Below are 20,305 nucleotides of genomic sequence, written 5' to 3'. Positions count from 1 at the left end.
CTCAAGGTCAATTAATTAAAATAATGGAATATCTTAGATGTGCAGTGTCTATGAACGTGAGTTATCCAATGGTGTAACTTCAGTATCGTTAAATAAGGTGTATTACAGTGTAAATTCCGAAGAAAACTAGCAAACACAAATTTCCAACTGGGAGGAGATAAGGTAGTGTAACTCTGAGTAAATTACAAGAAGTGTTGCTTTACAAGTGTAAAGCAATGCCTTTTGAGATTCTAAATGGTCATAATATATTTTTAAGTATTTAGGATCAATTTGCACTGCTTGGGTTCTAATTCATAAAACATAACTTGGTTCACAGAAGTAGGGAACTATACCGTTTTGCCCACCGGCTCCACCAGCAGAAGTGCTTGCCTGTGTTCAGCTCAGTTATCCAAGTGTCGTGGGTCTGAGCCTGGGTCCCATCACCACGTGATCTTGACAGAGGTTGCTTCAGCATCTGTACAGAATCTTTTTTTTTTTAATGGAATACTAGCAAGTTTTAATACTAATCAAATCTTATGAAGATGTTTATCATGGTTTCTGAGAGCACTACATGCCTGTAGTATCTGGAGTTTTTCCAATAGAACAAAAAACACAAGGGCTTGACATTTTAGTGCATTTCATAATTTAATAGTTACACTGCACATGGATTTAAAATCAGATTATTTTAATTAAAAAAAATCAAGGTTTACAAACTGATAATACTGTATCTAAAAATGTCATGTGTATGTAGCAGGAAATTCTCTTTTCAAGGACATCATGTTGATTAGCTACACTCATCTCTAATGGTTCTCCTTGACAGTTTGCTGTTGGTATAGTCATATTAACAGAGACTAACCTAAAACCTTGCATTTTCCAAATGTGAAATCAACATTTGTTGAAAGGTTGGATAGTTTCCCAGTTTCAATATCAAACCTCCCATGCATTATAAACCTCATCATGTTTGAAGGTTTTATGAATGTTCCAACGTACTGAGACATTTCTTTTGTGGTTTGTATTGTCACACTGAGTGCCATTCTGCAGTACAGCTCACCACCAGTTGCACTGCTAGTAATTGATTGTGGTAATTATGCAGCTGGGAATGTCACATTTATAAACCCTAAAAATATACTAGTCACAGGCCATAGAGAAACAGATGGGAGCTGATATTCAAGTATTATTTTGCAATAGTTTTGATACAGGCTGTAATTCTTAATGTCCATTTCAAATGCAAATCACACACTTCCATCACAAGATCACAAAAATAATTTTAATGTATTTAGAATAACATTCTGAAAATAATTTCATACTCTTAACAAAAATGTGGGTGGAAAATGTTAAGTACTGAAATAATTTTAACTAGTCTTACCATAAGTTGAATTTTACAGTACGTCAAATGCAAACTAGAGTACCATTAAAATTTTCTGCTCTATTCCATTTTTTCCCCCATTTTCTGTACATTTCTAACCCATACTGTTTGGTGCCAAGAGATCAGGATTTTTAGAAACCTCTACTGTAACCACTGTGCACACTGGAGCAATGAAATCTACTGTGTATAAGAATGGGGCCACAGGTAACATTGCCACATACAGTACAAAGAGTGCTTGTCTGAGGGAGCTGCAGGGCAGTAAAACCTACTGTAGGTAAGCTTATCACCCCCTCTAATGGACAAATGTTATGCTTGTGCATGCTGATTTGTATTGTCATTATGAGTCTTTTGGAGTATTTTTCACTGTCACATTTAAAGGAGAACAGAATTTCAGGGCTTTATAACAGATTTGTCGACAAATGCCAACTTCGCCTTATCCTCCGATTTCTTCCTTCAACACACTAAAAAACGTGCTCAGGCCATTCAAAGAAATCTCCCTTTTTCAAAAAGCATTGAATGAACTCCCTTCCCCCACTACAGAAATAACTGACTGGGGGATTCATACAGTTCTCTTCTTACACAAGTATAGGTGAGATAGCATTGATCTCTTGCAGAATTCTTTGTCTACATGTTTAAGTTTAAAAACTGGACAATAACATAGTGAACAATACAATTCTGAAGTGTTCTACCATTGTAGTGAAATTGTGAGGCACTCTTTATTAGAGGAGGAACAACTATCCAGACTAATGTCTTGTGGCTGCCTTTAGGAGTAATGCTGTCATTTTCTCAATGAGAACACACAACCCAGAACACAAAAACAAGGTTTTCTTATCTCACCTCAAAAAAGAAAATCTACAGTTACTGCAAGAATTTAAGACTGACTGTGGAGTTTAGACTTTCTAAAGTGAAAGCCATGTACCTTAAAGAGAACAAATGTTAACCAGGATGGGAATGCACTAATTCTGACAACAATGACCGGTTATGTTGCAGAGCCAGATCTTTATTAGTGCCTTTATATTCTGCCTTGATTTAAACCACAATAAGACACTGAGCTTTTTACTATATCCGCAATCGTACGGTGAAAAGTGATCATTCTAATGGAGAAAAGCCCATTTTTTCTCTCCCAGCCCAACTGTCCAGCACTTTAGGATTTGTAAATAACAAGTTCCTAAAGTAATAACCCTAATACATCACTGTAACGGTCAGGTCGCCCAGAGTGAGAAAGGAATTTCAACGCTCGACGTACGTTCTTCCAGCACATTCTATAATTCTATGTTCTACAGCACCTGCAGGTGGTCATTGTCTACAGAATCCCAACTTACTTATTGTCTTACAAAATTCGACACCATGTGCAGTTGTGCCAAACAGCACTCCTCATAAATAAACCTTTATTTATATAGTCACCTTTGTCATAGTTTTTTTTTTACAACCTTCAGCATCTTCTGAGGACAATAAAAACGGATGACCCTTCACTTTAAAATAGCCCACATGATAAATATCATCCTGATGTATTCAAGTACTTGCATTTTAAAAAAATAGCGGAGAAAAAAAACAAAACAAAGAATGGGGAAATCTTGCTGAAATCCCACAGGTACTGCCGTCAGGAACTGTAATGAAAAACAGTGCCCAGCACAGTTCCACTGGGGCCGAGCCAGGAAGAGCTTGTAAGCCCCCACCTTACTAACTAACCCTACATCTGATACACGAAATGCGGGCGCCCGTTGTCCTCCAGGCGGCGGGTGAGGATCTCGCATCCCGTCTCTGTCACCAGCAGGGTGTGCTCAAACTGGGCTGAGCGCTTCCCGTCCCGGGTCACCGCTGTCCAGCCGTCCGGCCACGTCTCATCCTGCCACCCTCCTGTGTGCGCACAGGAGACAACGGGGAGACGCAGAGCGAAGTTAGAAGGCGGGTGTGGGTCTGTATTTCCCAGACCGCTGATTGCCGTCAGAACTACCATTCATCCGCCCATTCATTTTCTAAACGCATTACCCAATACAGCGTCACAGGGGAGCCGGACCAAGGCTGCCCATCTCGGGGTAGACGGATACACACGCATGAACATTCACACACCAGAACCATTTTTTCCCCCCCAGAATCCAATTAGCCTACTTGCATGGTTTTGGACTCTGGAAGGAAATCCACACATACATGGGGAGAATATACAAACTCCACGCAGGTCCGGTATTGAACCCAGAGCCCCGGCGCTGCATGGTGGCAATACTAAATACAGCACCACCATGTTGCCCCCACTGTCATTGTCATTCATTATGTCACACCACATAAAAAGACTTTGAAACTGATGTACACAAACTGTTCAAGCAAGCGTTAATAATGGGCAGCATTTAGAAATAGCAACTGAAACTGGGGTCTCCAGCAATGACCCTGACCAGCCACAGCTCTTCCTGGTTTTAAGTCCAAACAAGTTCTCAATGACTTCATTTTAACCAGTGACTTCATTTGTCAAGGTTTATGTGGTTTGAAGTGGCCTATAAAACTGAGGAAAAGTTGCTCTCAAGGAAGAGGGATAGAGACTGCTGATCTGTCATCTTTCCAAATAGTACTTTTATTCCAGGATACATTTTCCAGTCAGGATCAGGATTTTGTTTTTCTTACCTTCACAAATCATGGGCTCAATGGTGAATACGTGGCCTGGCTTCATGACTCCAACTGCTTTGTTTTCTTAACATAAACAAGAGGGACTGAGATTTCACAAGTGCAGTTTAAACATTAACAGGAAAAGACATTTGTGAACTGAAGATACCGCCCAGGATGTTACCACCGAACATTACGATCTCAGAAAACCATGAAACAAAGCAACATAAACTATAATCTATATTGGGTCTCCAGGGGCTATACATAAAAGTCAAAGTTAACAATACTGTTATCATTCCTAAGAAAAAAAAAATCTAATTCAAACAAGGTGCAAAGTTTACATTTAAATGCCAAGATTTTAAAAGAAAGCTGCAGGTGGTTTTGTTTGTGAATGATTTCAGGGTCTTAAATACCTTGGTCATCAAGCTACTCACTGGCATAATGTGGCACATTGGGAGCAGTGTGGAAGAGCTTATGGATGCCATGTCCACAGTAGCTTCGTACTACGGAAAACCCATTGGCTTGCGCATGTTTCTGGATGATGTTCCCCAGCTCTCGATACCGCACGCCTGGCTTCACTGTCGAAACAGTCAAGAACAAAGTGGTAAACCAGCTGTGAGGAGATCTCAGTATCCACTTTGTATAGGAGCATAAAAAAAAAGATTTAACATTCAAGTTCAACATTCTACAGTGGGGAAAAAACACGTGCTGAACAGATAAACCCATGGACGAGAAGTCTTTCTGACTGTTAAATATGAACATACTGTTCTAATCACCTTTTACTGTACTTACTGTTATTGATCCGGGTATAGACAATTCTAATTTCAAATTTATTTTCAACACGTTCATTTGGGAGTTAAAATCCTTAACTTTAAATGCCAGAAAACAGCACATTTTCATCAAAGTGGAGCGTCATAAGTATTCAGTCTCGGTCTGTAATTAGTGCATGTGTTTTATCTTGTCCTGCCTCTGGTGTGTGGTATGTATTTAACTTTACTAACATTATGCTATACTGCTATCCAACAATTCAGATTTTTCAACTATATATTCCATGTTATTTTGGATTTGCAAAGATGCTGCCCACCTAACATCTCATTTTGCAGGATTTTTTCAGTTTTACACATCGGCGGGGCTTCAACATACCTGAATCAATAGCTTGCATAAGGCATTCATAGGTTGTCTGCACCAATTTTTTGGCTCCTTCATCCGCCTCTCCAACAAAGAAGGTTTCATTGAGGTCTCCGTGGTAACCGTTACGATACACAGTTATATCCACTACAAATAGAGGAAAAAAATAAACAGTTGGACATTAAGACCTGTAGGTTTTTGTACAGCTGCAATCAAAACTAAACAATCTGGATGTTGGTTAACTGTATCATATATGAAATATGCAGTCTGGAAATATGCAGAACACGGAGGAGTTTTCCCATTCATTTGTTTCACAACTGGTTAACAGGACTGTTTCAATAAAGCAGGTATCACTGAAATCAAATAATGAGGGTCAAAAATAAAAAATAAAAACAAAAAAAGCCAAAAGATACAGAACCTACTTGGGATACGAAACCTAATGCAACATACCCTTCTCATGCGTTATGGAACCATGTTTTCCATCAAAAATATTGTCACCAGTTACTTTAAATACCTTCCCAATTCTGTAATTTCATCACAGTGGCCACTCACAAGCCTTTTTAACTTTTCCCAAGATAGTTCAAGGTCTAAAATACAAGTTAATACAATTTCTGCCAGACTTTCATCATGTGGAAACTATACTAAAAATGATGAATTTCCAATTGTCAAACCATATATACGGGGCACTTTGTTTCTTTTCATTTTTAAAAGTAAAGCATTTTAGATCACAATACGAGAACGTCAACCCAGGTTTTCTCTAAAGACTACAATGCAGACACAAACCATTTAAAATATCTCCTTCTTGCAAAGACCTCCTGTCTGGGATCCCATGGCAGATCACTTCATTGACTGACGTGCAGCAGGACTTGGGGAAGTTGTAATAATTCAGAGGAGATGGATAGCAGTTCCTGGCAGTACAAGCCTAGAACACACAAGCGCTGTGATGAATAACCAGGTGAGCCCCATGGCCGGTAGTAAAGAGGGGAAACGGAAGATCGGCCTTTTAAAATGCAAAGAAGTTCCCTACCAGATGGACCGCATGATCTATCTCCTCAGTCGTTACTCCTGGCTTTACCATCAAGGCAGCAATATCCAGCACTTCCCTTGCAAGCTGTGACAACAGACACAGAGACGACGGAATAAAAGGCTGACACACATCCCAAGCAAATTTCTGTAAACAGGACGTGCAAGTGAAATTTAAATCCGAACACTGGACTGTGATTTACAGAATGATCTGAAGGCGGTAGGGCATTCATGTACACTAAAAAAAAATTAATCTCAAATTAAAATGAGCAATGCTATCTAACAGCTATATAATATGTTTATTCCTTTTAGGGACACCTGTTATATTTTATTTGCTGCACTCAAAGTGTAATATTTATGCAATTCAGGAATTGACCCTCAGTACAGTTTTTTTTCCCGATTGAACTCCACATGGTTAAATATAAAACATTTACATTTTACTGAAGGTCTGCTACACCTTATCCAGGATAAATGTTTTTTTGAATATCAAAGCACATAACACGGGCAAAATACAGAAAGTCAAAACGTGCTAATAAAATTGCGGACAACCAGAAGTAAAAGGTACCTAAACCGAAGACCATTTTGTTTAGGTACTGTATATGAGATTGCTTTGCAAGATGTTCTGCTACTTTTTTGTGCAACTAGTACTTTTTCTTATTCTGAATGTGTTTGCCAGACATACAGTGGCATGTGTTCATTTGCTTTTGACAGACGGATCACAAACCTTACACACAATCCTCATTCCTTCTATATCTTCTGGAGAAAGGATCTTAATTTGAGAGGTTCCCTTTAAGGCCTGTTCTGACTCAGACATTCCTAAAATGAAAGTATATATATATAAATTCCACATTACAGCATTAATACTCTGAGTAAATGGATGACTCTGGCACAAGAGTGGGCTAACTCTCACAGTTTAAACAAGTAAACTTTTTTTTAAATGATTTAATACCTTCAATGTTCCCCTACACAGGGACTTGCCTGTTTCCCAACACTACAGAGAAGACTAAAATGCTAATGAAGTCTACTCGGCTACAGCAGTAAACAAAAGCTGAAGAAAAGCAAACATGCAAGCCTAAAATAAACCACATGCTTTTTGGAACATGTAAGAGTTAGCTTCCTCTTAAAGGGAAAACAATTAAAAACAAACATCCATTGCATGGTAACCACACTTGTCTGTCCAACAAAAATGAGAATCCCCAAGTGAAATGGCCGTAAGTCTTGTCTCTCGTTTGAGTTTTATGATTAGTGATGGAAACGTACCTGCTAGGAGACCCACCTCTGCTGCTGTAGTAGTAAACAAGTCAAGAAAAGAGCTTTATAAATAATCAGCACATGCAGTAGGAGGGGGGGTCTCTATTCTCTACTCCTCCCCAAAGACCACCACCATCTTTCCAGTTCCTGTTAGCTAATTTTAAATGAAAAGACCCAATCAATCTTAAAAAAAGAACCAGATTTTGGCTGCACATCTGTACAATACTGTACAAAGCTGTCTATAACTTTTTTTCCCTACATCATCTACCAGCTTTCAACTACATGAAAGAAATGAATACATCTCTCGTATACAAAATATAATTATGTCCTTTAACTGATATACAGTATACACAAAGCACTCGCATTGCTGCTCCTTTCTGTGTACTCGTGATTTTTACGTTATGTTGAAGAGATTTAAACTTTTTTTTCCAGCTTCCATGAACATAATTTTAAATTTTGAAAGAACACAACTTATATTTGTACTTGATGTGCTGCAGAACAAAATGTGAAAAAAGGAAAGTTCTTTCAAAAGAAAAGATGATTTTTTACAGTTCTAGGATCTAATGTATCCTACACCTGTAAAAACGCTGGCCCCTGCGTATTGTCTTTAATTTTTTTAATTACACTTCAAAAAAACAAAACCCGCAGTACCTACTTTGGGCAGGACTGTGTCATTCTCAAAAATGTTGGTATGTTTGTAGGGAGGGAAAAAATAAAAATATGACATTGTAATTCTGTCTCATTATTCCTATAATGGTCCTCACTTCTACAAAATACTGTTTTTGTCAAACCTTAAAGAGGTTGAAATCTTCTGATGTACCCTTTCTGTAAAACCTGAAGATGTAACTTCAAGTGAACAGTCTTCACCCCATCTAATGTAGATACCAACACATCAAACTACCCCTCACATACAGTATCAAATCATTCCTGAGTGTTAAACTTGAAACTACAAGGAATGCTACTCCAGATAAACTCTCAAAAGCCTAAGAAGCATTAGGGAAGGCAACTGGTATGCAAATATAGGTAAATGGATTATCAAGGGTGTCTATTTCCTTCATCAACTGCTTGAAGCACAAACTATGAACTGGAAGCACAGGTTGACTGACAGCACATTCTCTGTCAGACTACAACTTCAAAACATCTCCCCTGTAGTTCAAAATTGTCCAAACACATAAGGGAGGATTTTACACTAGTATTTCTATGGCCTGTATCTCCCTTAAGTTCTGCTTTAAGCCTCATAGTTAATATTTCTATGCAGCAAAACTTGTTTCTGATAAAAAGATGCATCATGTGCTCATTTAACAAAATAACAATGAGTGATATAGAATGTTCTATCCTTTATCAACCTAGACTCAAATGTCCAGTTTATGTTAATAGGTGTTTCATTTCATGATCCAAATTCCAGAAACAGCTTTGCTTCATGTCAACAGAAATACACGAGGCCGAGCATGAAGCTGAGCTGGTGTGTCACTATTCAAGCAGGAATAAATCCCTTTTATCAGGGGATCTCGTCCTCTTTTCTAACTAAAAAGGCTCTACTTCAGAACTTTTAGGACACCCTATATCTAGCATAAAGCAGCCATACTTACGCAGTAATTCTGCTGCTATTAGTGAAAAATCCAAGTTACACACTGTTCAGAAAATGTAGCTATGACTACCCACCCCCAGCAATTTCACGTGCAGCTTTGCTACTAATAAAATGCAACCTTTTGGTATTTCTAAAGTGATGGGTTTCATTGTATTGGTGTTTCCACTGATGGCACTGCTCAGCCATGTAAGAAGAGTACAAGTGAAGGGTAGAGGAAAAAGCAAAGTGGTCACTTGAGGTACTGGATGTCCCATCCTGGTGGATGTCAGTTCATGACTGCAATGCTCCAGAATAAAATGAGTGCTTAATAATGGTGATCTCTTCTTAAGAGAGTCTAAGCAACAAACAAAATGAAAGGGCACAACCCCAGTAACTGCAGTTTAGCGTCTCATACTCAAGTATGTTTGCATTCCTTTTGAAAAGTGCACTGAAGTGGCCATTTTAAAATCAAAGAGTGGCCTTTGTAGTCAGCCTTTCCCAGCTGTGCTTCAGGTGATAAGGATATTAGCAGTTGTACATGGTAAATAAAAAACACAAAACAGTCCAGAGGTTACTACTGCACACAACAGTACACCAACTGGTCATATCTGCCTGCATTAAAATGAAACTTCATAAATTTACAAGCTACCAGTCATTAGCAGAAAAAAGGGCAATTATAGCATAGCGCTCTACTGTGACCATTTTTACAGTTGAATTTTAAAAATGTATAAAGAACACAATTCCCAGACAAAAAAAACACATTATATATGAAGACAGAAATGTATTACCCAATGGATGATCAGCATAATCCGGTCTCTGGATGTAACTTGGCACAAGTCTCATTGGAGTCTGTCCACAGGAAAAAAGAGTCCAGCATAAGATACTGCATACTGTAAATATCCCATCCCAACACAGCACACTACTGTTATATTCACTACAGAATGGTCTTGACAGTGTATAAAACCTCCAATTTGCATCACAAAATAGACAAAATGAGACAACCAAATGCTACGTGAGATGAAGAAACGGCCCTATACCATTGTAAACAAGTAGGCTCATGAATACATCTCTTTTAATCTAACAAAAATATTGTTCTCGACATTGAGACAGTTTTACCGACAAATACTACATATTAACTCTGCATGCAGATCATATTGGAACATTTCTGCTGTGAAATGTCTGCTGCTCAACCTCTACTTATTCGCTCGTACATAACAGTATATTAGTTGTTATAGTGACTATTGAGCAGGAAGGGCCGCTTCAAGTCACAATTCTCACAACCTCTCCACAACATGATGAGCATACAGTACTTCCACAAACATCATATTTTTGTGTTTGATTTGGAATTTGTAAAATTTTGTAATACTGTCGATTAATTTATTTTGTTACCGAGATTTAATAACAAATCTGAGAAATAAAAGCGTCAGCATTCATTATGATATAATGGGTGCAGACAAACCCTGATTAAAACAATTAAGGAGTTGATATTCTATTACTGTAGTTGACCAGGCAACCATTTAGTCTGACAGAGAATCTTATAATAAAATGGTGTCTGATCCACATAATGTATCAATTTATTTAATCCCCTTAACACATTTTCAGATTAGTTTTTAGTTAAGAAATACATTAATTAACTCACCCTTGAGCAAGCTGCAAGGCCTAATTATTGAAGACCAAGGCATATTTCCTGTAACGTTCTGGTTCTTAAATTTACACCAGCATGTGGCTGGATGTGTTGGGAGGCTTGTAATTGCATTTAACAACATTTTTAGATGATGTATACTCATTTCTTTAGGTAGTACGCAAGGTTATTACTCAAACCTTTCATACAGACTCCATTTACTTTGGTTGCTGTTTTCTTGGATTGGAGCAAACGTGGATTTTCTGCCTTTCCGATTATCAAAATCAGCATCGCAACAGACCTGATGTTGAAAGTGGCCTCCATTGTGCTCTTTCTTTCACAGAGCCGAGAACTTCAAAACTTGGGACACGTACATGGCATCAGAGCTCACATTTGATAATGTATAGTGTTAACTGAAAGGCATTGTGTTCCAAAGGCTAAGAACCACTCGTCTATGCCATATAAGACTGTTCTTTGCAAAGTGATGGATGTAGTTTCAAGAGACAGGAATTGGACAAGTGGACAAATACCTGCGCACTCACTTACCAGGGGGTAGTGGGGCCGGAGTTTGCCTGTGTACCTATAGCCAGGCCAGGGGTCTGTATTGACATCATTCTCTACATTTTTCTTTGTATCATCCTTGGTTTTATCCTCTTCTGCAAATTAAAAATGGACAAGAAAGACAGCCTGGCTCCATTACTTTTATATTTCACAATTTTATGGTTCCCTTCAAATAAGCCAGTTATGTGCTACTTATATGAATTCACAGAGCCTTAATCAGAAATATAGAAAATCTTTATTCTTCAACGGTGATATAGTGAAGACTCTTAAGATTGTTCATACTTTAAAATTTTAAGTAAAACGGTTCCCAAATTAACACGTAATGGAAATATGCCAACCATAATCAAAGTGATGGCTTTTGCCCTGCAGTTTGTATGAAAAACAATGGTATAACGCATAGATAGACATCTAAGTTACATTTAACAAGACAGGTGTACCAAGTAATGCAATTTTTAAGTACTACGCATTTGCTTATTTTACACAAGTGAGTCCCCACATTTCTCTCAAACAAACATGACAAACAATAAAAAGATGGACTGTTTTTAAGCTACGTCACAAAATGTTCCACTATGTGACAATACAACATATATGGCTTTAATGCTGACTGATGTGAGCTTAAAGCCAGATAAAAAAAGTACACGAAAGGCTACAATATCTGAAAATTTCTCTAAATATTTTTTGTTCTTTGATACAATTTCAGTTTAATCATTTTAAAAACACCACATTTCCTTTGATTTAATGATTATTTAACTGCACTGATAAGCAGGGAGAAGACAGTGAAAATAATTCTATAGTAAAAATGAAAAAAAAAACAATTCAGCTATGTTTTAGTCAAGCTAATGATGTAGCAATGGTATTATAGAACTTAAAACAATTACAGGCAGTTATTTTCCTAAAATGTGAAATCACATTTGGCCATTCCAGTTTCTTTTTACCTTTTTTTTAGTGCAAAAAAGCAAAGTATGCAAGAGCACCTCTGAGGTCAGTTGTGCTAAAAAGCCAAATGTTTCAGGGAGTTTAATCTTGTGCGTCTTAATAATAATAATAATAATAATAATAATAATAATAATAATTGCTTACACTTATATATTTTCTGGACACTCCACTCAAACCGCTTTACAGGTAATGGGGACTCCCCTCCACCACCACCAATGTGCAGCATCCACCTGGATGATGCGACAGCAGCCATAGTGCGCCAGAAAACTCACCACACATCAGCTATCAGTGGGGAGGAGAGCAGAGTGATGTAGCCAATTCATATAGGGGGATTATTAGGAGGCCATGATTGGTAAGGGCCAATGGGACATTTGGCCAGGACCCCGGGGTTACACCCCTACTCTTTTCGAGAAACGCCCTGGGATTTTTAATGACCACAGAGAGTCAGGTTTTATGTCTCATCCGAAGGACGGCGTCTGTTTTATGTCTTTCATACAAGGTCCCAGCCTTTACAAGCCTTTATGTAATACAATGGTTCATTAAGATGAAAGTAACCTATGCAATAATAATATTTAAAAGTAACTTACTTGCTTTTTTGTGCAGCAGCTTGTGGGTAGCCCAACTTCCTTTAAAACACTCCTGGAAGAAAAAATGATTGCAGTTAAATTTGTTTTGCTGAAGTCTGAAGACATGAGCCCTTAAAGTGGAAAAGATCCCATCCCATCAAATGACTTTTAACCTTCACACTTAGATCACTCACTGCATAAAGCAATACTACCTGACAAACCTGAGTATCCCTATGATATTAAATTCAATACAGACTCATCTGATATTAGGTTCAGCATTCCTGAAGATTCAACTCATTACCAAAATACTGTTACTATGCTCAAAGGTATGTGTGTTATTGCTCTCATTCACTGGTAGGATAATTTCTCATTCAGATATTACTGTGCCACACAATGTTTTTCAAATGCTGTTATTAGTTTACTCTTCCTACTAAAATGCAATGTTATCATTACAATTTAATTGGGATGACTTTTTTGTTTATCTTTCTTGATGTTACTAAGGTGTAAATCTTAAAATGTAATCAAAACTGTAAAAAAAACATGTTCATCACCGATTCCACTCCTCACTCAAATCTTTCCGCAAAGTTATCTTTGAGGCCACACTTTCTGGCACATTTGAGTAAGAAACCAGACGGGATTCTTCTTGATAAAAGAAGGCCAAAACCATATACAGCCATGGTCCTAGACAGCTTCAATCCAGTAAGTTTTATGGGTCACATAAATTGCCCATTTCTCGCTCAAGGAAACTGTTGTCCTTGAGTGCTGAAGATATTTCTTCCTAATTATCTGTAAATTCTCTCATTTAAGATATCACCTGCAACTGATCCCAAAATGAATTTTCCAAGCCTTTACAAAATGGTGATTTACCTATAAAACCTGTTGGACTGGGCCTTTTCAGGGGCAGGACGGGAGATTATGGAGATAAAACAAGGAAGACAAGTATTTCAAAATATTTTAGGGCTAAAACTAAAGTATTTACAGAGCTAAAAGACTGACTTAACCAAAGCTTTCCAATTCTTCTTAGAAGTGAAAGACAACCCCACCCAATTTGCAAGAAATGCAAATATTGCCTGTTAAATATCAGCAGGAAACTTCATAAAACACATTTCTTGAATTATAAAGTAGGAATTCTTTCTTATTTACACTAGTGATTACACGACATATACTACTCATTTGATTAAGTAATTATTGTGACAGAATCCCATCTACTTTTGAAAAAGCTACTGCACCACAGTCAAACATTGCTAGATAAAAATAACCTAAGCTGGTGTCACTCCCCCATAGATGGCAACTTCCCTAGGAGAGTTCTGCAGAATAATGTACAGCCTCAGCTGAATCTTATTTTCAACAGCTGCTATCTCTAACTACATGAGAAGAAAGTAGACACTTGCTGTAAATCGTTAAAGTTTGTACAAGCTCTCATAGGACCCTCAGACAGATTCCCCCAACTTTTCATTAGGTATACAAGTGCAATTACCAATAACCTCAGGAATAAAATGACTTATAAAATAAATTCAAACAATATTCCTGCAGATTAAAATTAGGATGAAATTATTTTCTTTGGTTAATTTAGACAATAGTGCCTTTTGATCCTACTGAAAATGGCATAATCCTGAAATGCTACTTGACAAAACTATTCTTTAGCTTTCCCCCAAAGACGTCTTTGATGACACAAGTACTGTAGACTGATAGCTTACTTAAGCCATTTGACAGATTAAATTAACCTCTACCCTTAAACCGTAGTGCCAGCTATTTACAACAATCATATAACTGCGTCAAAACTGTGACTATTAACATAAATAACTGTTAACCGTACTTGTAAGGTAGCTTTGCAGTACAAACCTAAGAACCTAAGCCTCATTCACTAAATGCTCTTTAAAGGTAAGGTCCAAGGATAACTACTATTAAACACTGTTTTCATCAACCATGGTAAGATAAGTCTTAAAGTATAAAATGCATGTTAATCCATGGTATATAAATGGTAGGAAAAAAAGATGCAAGATGATACTGTATATGGAAAGATAACAGTAGTGAGGATAGAGTTTGCCTTTTCTCCCCATGTTCACGTGGGTTTCCTCCTGCTTTCTTCCCACAGTCCAAAAACATACTGGTACTTTAACTGGTTTCTGGGAAAACTGGCCCTGGTATGAGTGTGTGCGTGTCTGTATCTCCTGGTTACTGGTCTCCTGTAAAACTGGTTACTGGTTATCTAAAAAAAAACTAAACACACCATATTCGATATTGTGTTAAGTTTGTATCCATTACAGTTGTTATTTGTTTAAAGAATTTTTACAAAGTTAAAAAACTAGACTTAATATTAAAAAAACTAAGGTATCAAGTCATCAAGCATCCATTAAACGCATCATTACAAAGTAGCAGACAGATATTCCCAAATTACCTTACCAAGATAGAAATTCTGTGTCATGTAGCAGGGGAAAAGGTTGGCCTCCACTTTAAAGAATCCCCATCACATTTTCCAACTACAGCCTTTCCACTTTGGAACAGGACGACATTAGGTTTTCAAAATGGAGACAAATAATAACAAAAGGGAAAATTGTTTTCTTAAATCAAGGGGATCATTACTCAGACTAAAACGCATGATTTGGCATTCAGCGTTTTACAGATATGCAAGAATAACCTCATCTGGAACATTTCCTGGGCACTCAATTTTATCATGTAATATGAGCAACTTCAATGAGCAGATTTCAATACCAGACATTTAAATCTCAAGCTTTTCAATTTTTCTGTTTAAATTCTGTCTTAATCCTTTGTAGTCTGCATTCCTGAAAGTATAAACCTTTGTTTGGACTCAATTTACTCAATTAAAAATGTACTTCAAAGCACACCATGTTACGATTACAGTTCCCTAATGGTTCTCTCATATCTGTTTGCTTCACTCTATTTTAATTGTTTGAAAAAGACTTGATCAATACAGGCATCCATTCTTCAAGGTGCTCAGAGACACACTGAGTAAGAAAGCAGCCCTTATCCATGTCGACCATTTCAGTTTCAGCTGCTGTATCCCTGATGGTTGCTCCCAGTTTGTGCTAATGAAAATTAAAATGTCTGATTATAAGCACGTCTCTCTCGACACATACATTCCTGAATTTACTATTGCCACTGCATGATTGCTGATATCTGAATGTGGTTGTCCAATTAATGTTTTCTAGTTTAATGATTATACAGTGCCTTGCGAAAGTATTCGGCCCCCTTGAACTTTTCAACCTTTTGCCACATTTCAGGCTTCAAACATAAAGATATAAATTTTTTATTTTATGTGAAGAATCACCAACAAGTGGGACACAATTGTGAAGTGGAACGAAATCTATTGGATTTTTGAAACTTTTTTAACTAATCAAAAAATGAAAAGTGGGGCGTGCAAAATTATTCGGCCCCCTTGCGTTAATACTTTGTAGAGCCACCTTTTGCTGCGATTACAGCTGCAAGTCGCTTGGGGTATGTCTCTATCAGTTTTGCACATCGAGAGACTGAAATTCTTGCCCATTCTTCCTTGCAAAACAGCTCGAGCTCAGTGAGGTTGGATGGAGAGCGTTTGTGAACAGCAGTTTTCAGCTCTTTCCACAGATTCTCGATTGCATTCAGGTCTGGACTTTGACTTGGCCATTCAAACACCTGGATACGTTTATTTGTGAACCATTCCTTTGTAGATTTTGCTGTATGTTTGGGATCTTTGTCTTGTTGGAAGATAAATCTCCGTCCCAGTTTCAGGTCTTTTGCAGACTCCAACAGGTTTTCATCCAGAATGGTCCTGTATTTGGCTGCATCCATCTTCCCCTCAATTTTAACCATCTTCCCTGTCCCTGCTGAAGAAAAGCAGGCCCAAACCATGATGCTGCCACCACCATGTTTGACAGTGGGGATGGTGTGTTGAGGGTGATGAGCTGTGTTGCTTTTACGCCAAACATATCGTTTTGCATTGTGGCCAAAAAGTTCGATTTTGGTTTCATCTGACCAGAGCACCTTCTTCCACATGTTTGGGGTGTCTCCCAGGTGGCTTGTGGCAAACTTTAGACGAGACTTTTTATGGATATCTTTGAGAAATGGCTTTCTTCTTGCCACTCTTCCATAAAGGCCAGATTTGTGCAGTGTAAGACTGATTGTTGTCCTATGGACAGACTCTCCCACCTCAGCTGTAGTTCTCTGCAGTTCATCCAGAGTGATCATGGGCCTCTTGGCTGCATCTCTGATCAGTCTTCTCCTTGTCTGAGCTGAAAGTTTAGAGGGACGGCCAGGTCTTGGTAGATTTGCAGTGGTCTGATACTCCTTCCATTTCAAGATGATCACTTGCACAGTGCTCCTTGGGATGTTTGAAGCTTGGGAAATCTTTTTGTATCCAAATCCGGCTTTAAACTTCTCCACAACAGTATTACGGACCTGCCTGGTGTGTTCCTTGGTCTTCATGATGCTCTCTGCGCTTTCAACAGAACCTTGAGACTATCACAGAGCAGGTGCATTTATACAGAGACTTGATTACACACAGGTGGATTCTATTGATCACCATCAGTCATTTAGGACAACACTGGATCATTCAGAGATCCTCGCTGAACTTCTGGAGTGAGTTTGCTGCACTGAAAGTAAAGGGGCCGAATAATTTTGCACGCCCCACTTTTCATTTTTTTATTAGTTAAAAAAGTTTCAAAAATCCAATAGATTTCGTTCCACTTCACAATTGTGTCCCACTTGTTGGTGATTCTTCACATAAAATAAAAAATGTATATCTTTATGTTTGAAGCCTGAAATGTGGCAAAAGGTTGAAAAGTTCAAGGGGGCCGAATACTTTCGCAAGGCACTGTATACTCTGAGACCTCGGATGCACTTACAGATAACTGCCAAAATAAAGGAAACACTTGAGTAAATGATGGATACAAGATATTGTGAAAGCAGGTGCTCCCACACAGGGCTGGTTCCTGAGTTAATTAAGCAATTAACATCTCATCGTGCTCAGGATCATGTATAAAAATGCTGGACAGACTCAGCTGCCCATTACTTTGGCTACCATGGTTTGAAGAAGAGATCCAAGTGACTTTGAGAGAGGGGTGACAGTTGGGGCATGTTTGCACGGGGTTTCAGTGATGAAGTCTACTCAACTTGCTGATGTTTCATGAGGAACAGTGGCTAAGGTAATGTTGGCCTGGAAGCCTGAGGGAGGCCATCATCAACTGTGGGCAAAAGCACATACTCCTTGACTGTGATGCCAGTGCAAGGCAAAACAGAACAGCAACTCTGAATCACCTGACTGCAGCAATGGCAGTTTCACCATGTACGGTCCATCGAGAACTTCACAAAGAGAAATATTGTGGATGAATGCACGTTTTTACAAACGCTGACTCCTAAAAATGCACGTTTGGGAGTTAAGTGGTGCAAAGAACATGGGCAATGGTCAGTTAAGTCATTCTTACCCTTTTCTCAACAAGTGGACAAGTACATGTGCAGTGCACGCCAAAAGAAGTCTACAGGTTCGAGTGCTCATTTCCCCAATGTGAAGGGTTCTGGCTCTATTATGGTGTTGGAATGCTATTAGCTGGCATGGTTTAGGTCCACTCAACACCTTAGAGGGCAATGTAAATGCCAATAAATACAAAGCCATTCTGAGGGATCCCATTCATCCTATGGTAAAGCATTTCTATCCTGATCGAGGATAGTGGAATCCTCCACAATGACCACACCCCCATCTCCAGGGCAGGAGGGCCCACTCAGTGGTTTGATGAGCATGAAAATGATATAAACCATATGCCATGGCCATTCCAGTCACCAGATCTCAACAGAGTTGAACACTCTTGTGGGAGTTTCTGGAGTGGTGCCTAAGACAGCGTTTTCTACCACCATCAACAAAACACCAAATTTATTGTGGAAGAATGGTGTATCACCCCTCCAGCAGAGTCCCGGACACTCATAGAATCAATGCCAGGGCAACCTGATGCTTTTATGAAGGCTCACAGTGGCACCTACGTTGCTGTTTGCTTTATTTTGGCAGTTAACGATAGGTCACGTTCCAGTGCCTGAATGCTCCTTTTGATGGACAGTACAATACGCTTCACTCATCTTTCCCAGTTGTCCAGAGGGCTGTTCGCCCATTAAAGCTAGATTCTTCACCAACATTTTCATTCGTCCACTAATTTTATTTTTAAAACAATTTTAATTGATGCCACTGCAACAGCTGATCCTATTCAAATGAGCGTGCTCAATGATGTTCTGGGTCAAAATCAGTTATTCCACTTCATATTTCACGACTTTCCCCCAGGTGTTACCTGAAGCCATGAAGCTTTTAAATCTGCTGTTGCAGAAGTTACACCGAGCATCTTAATTGAAACTTTTTTTCTTTAGTTTGAAAATTATTTTTCAGTCTGTAATGTCAGGTTTCACAGTAGGATTTAGACTTAATCACTGGTATGAACGCTAGTTCCCCCCAACATCATTATAGCTGTATTAACGTGTTAAATCCTCAAGCCTACCCACCGATTTAAACACCTGAGCTAAATTTCGCAAAGATGTGATTATCTTGCGAAATTCAGTTCACAATAGATTTAACTAAAATTCATATTGGACCTTTTGTGCTTTTGTTTCCATAAAAAAAGAATGTGAAAACTAAGTGACAACCCACGTTTCAACAGCAGTCACTCAGTCGATGGACAAGAGATAAGAGTACCATTTTCTACTTCCATGTCTTTTAAATGAAGACTTTCACCAGCAGCTTTCAATACAAACTCCCCTGCAGTCGCAGTTCAATGTTAATGTCAAATACGATCAAATAAATGACATGCAACTACATGGTAGCAACCTGGCACATAGACTAAAATGAGGAATGAAAATGAATGAAACCCGCGATGGTAAATGCGACTATCGAAGACCGCTCGCACTCTGAACGAATTCCAGCTCCTGTGACACCCATGCAGCAGACCCATTCAAAAGAGGTGCAGACATTTTCAAACGATTGCCCAATCGAAAACACCCGAGCCTCAGTTCATCACCACGCAAAAGTTTTTACACGCACAGCACTCAGGCCTCGGGCAGCCCACGAGCAAATGGTTAAATTACGGCGAACTGATACTTCAGGGTAGCTTTGTGACTCGGTCGCAAAAGCAATCGCTAAATGGAAGAAAAAAAAAACTATGTTAAAAAAGCATACCTATTATTAAGCAGGAATAGAAGAGGGTATTTTATAAAACAGCCCCAGGGATCACAACTGGGTACATTCAACCTCAGAAAACCCAAGTAGTGTGAGCGCGCAATACTACTGGGCTCTCAATTGAGTCCAGCCGGTATATACAGCAAAGGAAGCTGGCGAGATCCCCCTTACCTGCGAACAGAAATAAGACCCCTGGATTCCCAGTTTGATGCAGGTTGGGCATTGCAGTTTGGCCTCGCTATTACAGCCTTCCGTCTCACATTCTCTGGTTTCATGGGCCGCCATGCTGACACTCCAGTTGCGAATGGAGAGGAGGGGCTGAGACAGAGTCACTGAGGACCTCGAGTTGGGAGGAGCAGGGAGGCGCACGGCCACCTACAACACTGCCTGACTTTCCTAAGAGCAGGGCTGTTTTCCTTGAGCTTTCATTCATCATTTACAGTGGGGGTTTTCATAATTGCAGAAGAGGGAAGTGTCAGAAATTAGAAAAAGACAAAAACCAACAGTCACTGTGTCGGTTGTTCTCAGCGGCGCCAGCGTCAACCTTGCCGGCCCAATCTCCCCTTTC

At 38.8% G+C, this 20,305-nt stretch overlaps 1 protein-coding gene across 2 annotated transcripts; it reads right to left on the bottom strand.

Moving 5' to 3' along the window:
- Positions 1-1,232: 1,232 nt before the first annotated feature.
- Positions 1,233-20,069, bottom strand: metap1 (methionyl aminopeptidase 1). Of its 2 annotated transcripts, XM_015345224.2 has the most exons (12): positions 19,909-20,069; positions 12,612-12,663; positions 11,074-11,183; positions 9,695-9,755; positions 7,349-7,372; positions 6,813-6,904; positions 6,093-6,176; positions 5,849-5,987; positions 5,081-5,212; positions 4,372-4,515; positions 3,959-4,024; positions 1,233-3,202 (listed from the first exon to the last, which is right to left on the bottom strand). In XM_015345224.2, exons 1-12 carry the CDS (start codon positions 20,020-20,022, stop codon positions 3,036-3,038), a joined length of 1,185 nt encoding a protein of 394 aa, XP_015200710.1. In that variant the 5' UTR covers positions 20,023-20,069; the 3' UTR covers positions 1,233-3,035. The 2 variants fall into 2 exon arrangements, with proteins under 2 accessions (XP_015200710.1, XP_006629872.1); XM_006629809.3 differs by lacking the exon at positions 7,349-7,372 and having other exon boundaries at positions 19,909-20,067.
- Between the last annotated feature and the right edge of the window lie 236 nt (positions 20,070-20,305).

This window comes from Lepisosteus oculatus, chromosome 1 (genome assembly GCF_040954835.1).
Source record: "Lepisosteus oculatus isolate fLepOcu1 chromosome 1, fLepOcu1.hap2, whole genome shotgun sequence".
NCBI classification, from domain to species: Eukaryota; Metazoa; Chordata; class Actinopteri; order Semionotiformes; family Lepisosteidae; genus Lepisosteus; species Lepisosteus oculatus.
This window is presented reverse-complemented; position numbering and strand designations above follow the sequence as displayed.